General features: G+C 41.5%; 1 protein-coding gene across 1 annotated transcript in view; it reads left to right on the forward strand.

The window, feature by feature from the left end:
• The window catches only part of BMPER (BMP binding endothelial regulator), a 437547-nt gene that overhangs the window by 36443 nt on the left and 392378 nt on the right, over nt 1-8726 (forward strand). The window contains exon 3 of the mRNA XM_007953989.2: nt 4730-4829. Coding sequence (XP_007952180.1) covers nt 4730-4829 — 100 coding nt within the window. The remainder of the gene's footprint in view (nt 1-4729; nt 4830-8726) is intronic.

The raw sequence follows: 8726 nt of genomic DNA on the forward strand, positions 1-8726 counted from the left end.
TTGTTCTCTCCAAGGAGTGTATCTGCCTCAGGTAAATGTTCAACTCCTATGCCTGTCTTTCACTTGGCTGGAAGCCACAGGTGTGGGTTCAATTCCAGATCTGAAAGGCAGCTAGGGGCCATAAGGGCTGTAAATCTTTATGGAAGTAGATTGCTCCATCTTTCTCCCTCAAAGCAGCTGGTGTGTTTGAACTACCAACCTTCCGGTTAGCATTCAAATGCCTCACCCACTACTCCATGAAAGCTCCTATTTACTAGATTATAAGCATTAAAGCCACCACCCGTCTGTCAGTTTGTCATACTGTAGTGGCTGGCCTGTTGCTATGATGCTGGAAGCTATGCCTTTTGTATTTCAAACACCAGCAGGATCACCCATGGTGGACAGGTTTCAGCAGAGCTTCCAGATTAAGACAGATTAGGAAGAAAGGTCTGGCAATCCACTTCTGAAATCTGGGCAATGAAAATCCTATGGATCACAAGAGAATATTGTCCAATATAGTGCCAGAAGTTGAATCCCCCAGATTGGAAGACATTCAAAATACACAGTGGCTGCAACAATGGACTGTAGCCTATTAGTGATTGTGAAGCTAGCACAAGACTGGGTAATGTTTAGTTCTCTTGTACCTGGGGTTGCCATGAGTTGGAGCCATCTTGATGGCAGCTACCAAGAATGTTGTTGTTGTTGTTAGGTACCATCAAGTCTGCTCCAACTCATAGTGACCCCATGTACAACAGAATGAAACACTGCCTGGTCCTGTGCCAGCCTCAACCCTTACTATACCTGAGCCCATCATTGCAGCCACTGTGTCAATCCATCTCATTGAAGGCCCTCCCCTTTTTTTTTGTTGGCCCTCCACTTTACCCAGCATGTTATTCTTCTCCAAGGAATGGTCCTTTCTGACAACATGACCAAAGTAGGTCAGACAAAGTCTGGCCATTCTCCCTTCCAAGGAGCATTTGGCTGTACTTCTTCCAGGGCAGATTTGTTAGTTCTTTTGGCAGTCCATGGTACTTTTCAATATTCCTTGCCAACACCACAACTCAAAAGCATCAACTCTTTTTTGGTCTTCGGCCATCATTGTCCAGCTCTCACATGCATATGAGGTGATTAAAAATACCATGGCTTGGGTTAGGCTCACTTTAGTCTTCAAAGAGACATCTTTTCTTATCTGCACTTGAAAGAGGTGTTTTGCAGCAGATTTGCCCAATACAATACATCGCCTGATGTCTTGACTGCTGCTTCCATTGGTGTTGATTGTGGAACCAAGTAATATGAAATCTTTGACAACTTCAGTCTTTTCTCAATATATCGTGATGTTGCTTATTGGTCCAGTTGTGAGGATTTTCATTTTCTTTATGTTGAGATGTAATACATACTGCAGACTGTAGTCTTTAATCTTCATCAGCAAGTGCTTCAAGTCATCCTCACTTTCAGCAAGCAATGTTGTGTTATCTGCATATTGCAGGTTGTTAATAAGTCTTCCTCCAATCCTGATGCCACACTCTTCATATAGTTCAGATTCTCGGATTATTTGTTCAGCATACAGATTGAATAAATATGATCAAAGGGTACAATGCTGACACCCTCCCTTCCTGATTTTAAACCATTCAGTATCCCCTTGTTCTGCTCGAATGACAGCCTCTTGATCTATGTACAGGCTCCACATGAGCAAAATTAAGTGTTCTAGAATTCCTATTCTTCTCAATGGTGTCCATAATTTGTTATGAGCCACACAATAGAATCCTTTTGTGTAGTCAATAAAACACAAATAAATATCTTTCTGGTATTCTTTGCTTTCGGCCAAGATCCATTAGACATCAGCAATGTTATCTCTTGTTCCATGTCCAGTTCTGAATCAATCTGGCTTGCATTGCTGTAAGTTCTCTGTCAATATACTGCTACAACTGTTTTTGAATTATCTTCAGCAAGATTTTACTTGCATGTGATATTAATGATATTGTTCGATAATTTCCACATTCTGTTGTATAACTTTTCTTTGGAATGGGTACAAATATGGATCTTTTCCAGTCAGTTGGCCAGGTAGCTGTCTTCCAAATTTCTTGGCATAGACGACTGAGTTCGTCCAGTGTGGCATCTGTTTGTTGAAACATCTCAGTGGGTGTTCCATCAATTTCTGGAGCCATGTTTTCTGCCATTTCCTTCAGAGCAGTTTCAACTTCTTCCTTCAATACCATTGGTTTTTGATCATATGCCACCTCCTGAAATGGATGAACATCATCCAATTCTTTTTGGTACAGTAACTGTGTATTCCTTCTGTCTTCTTTTGATGTTTCCTGCATTATTCAGTATTTTGCCCATAGAACCTTTCAATATTGCAACTTGAGGCTTGAATTTTTTTCCTCAGTTCTTTCAGCTTGAAAAATGCCAAGCATGTTCTTCCCTTTTGGTTTTCTAACTCTAGGTCTTGGCACTTTTTATGATAATGATTGACTTTGTCTTCTCAAGCTGCTTTTTGAAATCTTCAGTTCAGCTCCTTTATCTTGTAAGTGCTTCCATTTGCTTTAGCTACTCTCTGTTAAAGGGCAAGTTTCAGAGTCTCTTCTGATGTCCATTTTGGTCTTTTATTCTTTTCTTGTATTTTTAATGACACCAAAAAAAAAAAAAAAGCACCCAATTTCTTGAGTTCAACCATCCACTCACATTATACACTATATACCGATAACCGATAATAAATGAAGAGCAAAACAGCAACAACAGCCCTGTGGGGTGCGGTACAGGTGGCTGAGGATGCATGTCCTCACTGCAGGTGGCTGGCAGGTCCTAGATGGCTGAGATGGCCTCATCAGTCTGGTAGTGTTCGCTTCAGGATCACTTATATAGATTATCTTATTCTACAGTTGTCATTCAGTGGAAAAGTTTGGGCAGTGATGGCTTACTATTCTTATGCCTCAGTTGGTATCCCAAAGCCATTGTTGTTGTTAGTCGCTATATTGAGTCAGCCTTTGAGTCATGGAAGCCACATGCACAAGGGAACAAAACACTGCCTCGTTCTACACCTTCCCCATGATTGTTGTGAGTAGATTTTCATTGGCTGATTTTCAGAGGGAGATCACCTGCCCTTTCTTCCTAGTCCTTCTTAGTCTGGAAGCTCTGCTGGAACTGTTTGGCAACATAGTAACATGCAAGCCTCCATTGACAGATGAATGGTGGCTACGCTGGAGGTGCATTGGCTAGGAATCAAACCCAGGTCTTTCACATGGAAGGCAAGAATTCTACCACTGAATCACCATTGCCCTCTCCAAAAGCCATTAGGGCAGTGAAATAATAAGACTAATTTAGAAATAGAGGTGTTGGGAAGGTAAACTCAACTCTCCCATGGCTTCATGACTGCTGAGTAGGAAGAGGTAGTGTTCTGGGACTCTAGGAGGTTCTGATCCTTTATCAGATAAGTGATGACAATTTGGATTTATTTTAGAATTAGACTCTGGGAGCATCTTGGAGGGTTCTGGAACTTCTAATGAACAATCTTGAGACTAGACTTTGGTGTATGTCTTGGCTTGGATCCCCAAGCTCTCTGTATCCCCCACATATTTCCTCCTTGATTCTGGACCAGAAAAGGTGATATCTACTATAGTCTTGTGATACTGAAGTGCCCTGGACACCCTTGTAAATCTTCCCAAGGTCATTGTCAGGTCTGAGCTAGAATTTCTCCTGTGTTTATCCCAAGAAGAGACTAACTAGGTTCATCTCAAGGTGAGCAGTCCCTCCTTTCTCCCTGCCTTCAAATCAGGCCGTGAAGTTGGTTGTACTACCTCAAACTTAATTTGTGACCTCGCTTGAATTCCACTGCTACTGCTGTGAAGGTGTGTAATCTTAGAAAAATCTCAAACCACCTCTGAACAGCAATTTTCTTGTTTGTAAAATGGGGATAGCAAATGATGCTATTTATCTCATAGGATTTTAATAAGAATAAAACCCACAGATTCAGTGTATAGTAGGCACTCATTAAAGTTTAAATCCCATTGGAACTTTGTGGCATAATTTTTGGTTCATGTGTGGACAATCTGTGTGCAAACAGGAACATACGTTGTGTTTACATCTTTCCTAAGACATTTTAACAGCTAACCTTTTAGGATAAAACCTAAGATGCAAATGCTCACCATGCTTTCATTAGCATAAGTGCTAATATAAGGCAGCTGTCCCACGGCTATAAAACACTGACGACTCTGTCTCTGCTTGGCATGTGTGGAATATTATTTTCTCTCTTTCTGAGCTGATTCAATACTCAACTTTGTCATTATTTGAGTTGGAACTTTAGATTGCTGCATTTTAATGCACTTTACTTTTAAGGATTGTTGGACAGCCATGTGCAAATATTTTTGTTCTCACAATGCAGTCCTGGACCAGGTAACCCAAAGGGCAGAAATATGATTTGCACAAATATTATCATTTCTATAGTGTGTTCTAAAAAGAAACCTTAGAACACAGCTGGAGAAAGCTGTTCCCGCAGCATTCGGTTATCTAGGTTCAATTGGCTTTTAAAGAAGGTATCTGTCAGCCTACCTCCTCTACCCTTAATCTAAAAATGTCCTATATTCCCAAATATTTCTGTGCCAGTGAAAGCAAAATCCTATTTGCTATCATGGAGTTTTCTTGCCAAGATGAAAAGGTAGCAAGAGGGAAGCTGGGAAAACCTCCACCCTATGTCGAGATTCTGGGGAATCTTTTTGCAATTTATTTCAAATGTCTCTTGTCTCCTTTTGCCTAGAACAAGGAAGTGACCTGTAAGAGAGAGAAGTGTCCAGTACTATCGCAAGACTGTGCCCTGGCCATCAAGCAGAGGGGAGCCTGTTGTGAACGGTGCAAAGGTGATTTAAGTCTTGTCTTGGTGGCTTTCTCTTCAGGCATTTTCATTTCTCTGCCTCTCACCTTTCTCTTCACTTGGCCCTTGGTTGGAACGCAAATGGGTGTTGGTAGGGAAGCTTCTATGTGTGTGTATGTGTTGAAGGTGGGAATAAGGGGATTCTCCTAGTGGAGGGATAAAAATATGGCATGCATCTGCTTATTTGTTTCTTTTCTAAGCCAAATTGTTAAAATGTCATAGAGAAGATGTAAACATGATGCCTTTGCCCATTTGTACACATGCACACAAACATATTTAGTCAAGAAGTTTCAACACTCAGTTTTTCCAGACTTCACACTCACCCGGCCCATCTCTGCCAGAAGAGTTTTTATGCCTGAATTTTATCATTTTGGTCCCTATTTAATTTGTTTTTTCCTCCTAATTAAATCTAAATTCTTCACTTGTCTGTAAGACATTCCTAAAGGATCCTTGTTCCAATTTCCCTCCCGTTACCCTCCAGCATGCATGCTTTCTCTAGAACACTCTGATCTGGTCTTCCTTCTGTGTCTTAGCCTAGGTCTTTCCTTCCAACTTGGCCAAGAGCTTTCTGTGCTCAAAGTCCCTCAGCTCACACTCCTCACTCTCCCCTATAAATTTGATAGCATGCAGAGATTATTTCCCATTCATTGTCTCCTGTGTTAAATTGATGATTAGCTCCTTGAGGGAAAGAGCCAGATTGGTTTAGTGGAGATTAGAGTCCCTTTGTGGTGCAGTTAAGTGCTTGACTGCTAACTGAAAGGTTGACAGTTCGAGGCCACTTACAGGTGCCTCGAAAGAAACTCCTGATAATCTGTTTTCGAAAAATCAGCCATCAAAAACCCTATGGAGCATAGTTCTTCTCTGACACACGAGTTCACATGAGTCAGAGTTGACTCCATGGCAACTGGTTTAAACAGTGCTTAGCAGAGTGAAAAGGAGCTCTGGTAGCATAGTGGTTAAAGCAGGTAAACAAAAGGCCAGTGGTTTGAACCCACAAGTTGCTCTGCAGGAGAAAGATGAGGCAGTCTGCTTCTATAAAGATTTAGAGTCTTGGAAACCCTATGAGGCACTTCTACTCTGTCCTAAAGTCAGAATTGCAATGGCAGTGGGTGGCAGTGGGAGTTGAGTGGGAGCACACAGGGGACAATATGAGTGTAGTGGTTTGGGTGTGAACTCCAAAGTCACACTGCCAAGCCAGAATCCAGTATCACCACTTACTACTTGTGTGTTCTTGGGCAGGAGGAGACCTGGTAACCTTTCTCTACCCCAGGGCCCTCGTCTGTAAAAGTGCCCTCATCTGTAAAATGAGAATAATAATCATATTGTAGGGGCTTAAATGGGAAGATAAATTCAAAGTGCTTAGCATGTAAAGAACACTTATCAAGAACATAAGTATGATAGTCTCTCTTTAAGTACTTGTCAAACTTGACTATAGAAACATAAGTTCTAAACCTCTCAGACTAGCTGTAAATGGGCTGCAACGATATTTTTTCAGAATCTTCTGAATCCACCATTTATTCTCATCTCTTCTGGTGGCATAGTGCCTAAGGCATTTGACTACTAACCAGAAGGCTGGCAGTTCAAACCCACCAGCCATTCCTTGGAAGGAAGGTTGGGCAAACTATTTCTGTGGTGATACTGCCTCGGAAACCCAAGGAAGTGTTGCTATGAGTTGGGATCAATTCGATGGCAGTGAGTTCCGTATAAAACTGGGAGTCAGATGTTTTACCAGTATGACTTCTGAGAGCTATCAATGCAAGTTCTGTGCTAATACTTTATTAGCAACCTCCCAGATGGATATTAAGATAAAGTAATTACAATTAAAAATACATTACTCAGCTGTTGTATGTCCAAGTCACTGTTTCACCTTAAAGAGTCTCCTCGAATCCCTTCTTTAACAAAATTTTATTGAGGTAAAACATAAAACATTTGTAATTAAAGCCATTCCTAAGTGTAGAATTCAAGGAGATCTGGTGGTGGTTAAAGCATTTGGCTGCTAACCAAAAGGTCGGTGGTTTGAACCCGCAAGCGACTATGTGGAAGAAAGATGAGGTAGTCTGGTTCTGTAGAGATTTACAGCCTTGGAAACCCTAAGGGGGTCGCTGTGAGTTGGAATCCACTCAATGGCAGTGAGTTTGGTTTTGGTTCGGAAGTGTAGAATTCAATGACATTAAATTCTTTCACCACGTTATTGTGTACCATAATCCATTTCCTATTCTTTTTCATGCCCTAAAGCAGGCAGTTATTGTTGTTATGTGCCTTCAAGCTGGCCCCAACTCATAGTGACCCCTCCTTGGATTTCCGAGGCAGTATCCCTATGGAAGTAGATTGCCCAACCTTCCTTCTGAGGAGTGGCTGGTGAGTTTGAACTGCCCGCCTTCTGGTTAGCAGTCAAGTGCTTTAGGCGCTACACTACCAGAGCTCCCAAAGCAGGCACTTAGAACCTGTTAATAGCTCCCATCTTCCCCTCCCACCAGCTCCTGGTAGCCACTAGTAAATGTTGGCTTTATTTGCCTATTCATCATTTTCATCTTTCCTTGCTTGGCCAGGCTGGCTCCACAGTGAGGGGTCAGTTGGATAATATGGGATGGAAACAGAATGGATTAAGAAATCATGATGATACTTTGGATGGGTTTCCGCATTAGCCATAGAACAGAAGGGAACTTTCTGCTGCTATTATAGTGCATAACTGTCTTCCCCAGCTGCATTATTTCTCCCATCTGACCTACTAAGTGATGTCACATTAACCTCAATACATTGGTCCTGCTATTTCCTTTATCAACACCCCTTCCTCCAATTATCCTCATCTCTCAAGGGGAAGAGATATCAGAGACAAATACATTTCCTGAGCATTCTTTTTAAGCATAAGAAGATAAACCTCTTAGAATTAATCTGGAACCAAGAATAAACCTGTGGGCTCAGTGTTCTGTTTCTGATAGTAATGACAAGGCCTTTGGATTAGATCAAGAACCCTGGCCTGCTCTGAGGAGGACCTCCATGAAGGAAATTTCTGAACAGACCTGAGTTTTCAGGTGCTCTGGGGGTTTATGCTGAAGATTCAACCTTCATTTTCTCTCTTTCTACACCGTAACATAGTGCCTGTCTCTGTGAGTTTTCCTGGACACAGTTGCATTCACTCTTTTTGGTTTGTTTATTGTTGTAAAAATCTATATAACACAACATTTGCCAATTCAACTCTTTTCACATGCATTCCCTCTAAGGTACTGCAGACTACCGATGCTTTGATTTGTTTATGTTTTTCTAATTGGAATAGTGGTATATGTTCACAGTAGAAGCTTTTAAAACTAGTTTAAACTGTGAAAACGCAGAAACTAAATTAGTCATAGTCCTACCACCCAGAAAAAGCAATTGTCAGTATTTGATTACATTTCTTTCTGGACTTTTCTCCCATGAGAATGTATTTACCTAATTGATATCTTGTTCCTCATATTGTTTCTCATTCCTCTCTCCTTTCCTCCCTTCTCCCTACTTCCTTCCTTTCTTTCTTCCTGCCTTTACTTTTTACTTAACATTAAAGTATAGCATATTCTCAAGTTATTTGGTGTTCTGGTTACCTAGTGCTGCTCTGACAAGAATATACCACAAATGCGATAGCTTTAACAAACAGGAGTTTATTCTCTTATAGTTTGGAGGCTTTGAGTCCAAGTTCAAAGTGCCAGGCTCTAGGGGCTGGGTGAAAGCCCCTCAACCTTGCAGTCCAGCTCTGTCTCCTGCTCCCCACCCACTGAAGCTAGAGGCTTCACTCAGACAGCTGCTGGCTGCTGAGGCTGACAAGCCCAAGGTTGACAAGTAAAAAGGCACAGTCCCGATGTTACCAAACCACATGGCAGGCCATTAATTCAAGTCCATTGTAAGTCCCAAG

The sequence above is a fragment of the Orycteropus afer genome, unplaced genomic scaffold, assembly GCF_000298275.1.
Source record: "Orycteropus afer afer isolate SDZICR_OR568_19922 unplaced genomic scaffold, OryAfe1.0 scaffold00422, whole genome shotgun sequence".
Taxonomy (NCBI): Eukaryota; Metazoa; Chordata; class Mammalia; order Tubulidentata; family Orycteropodidae; genus Orycteropus; species Orycteropus afer.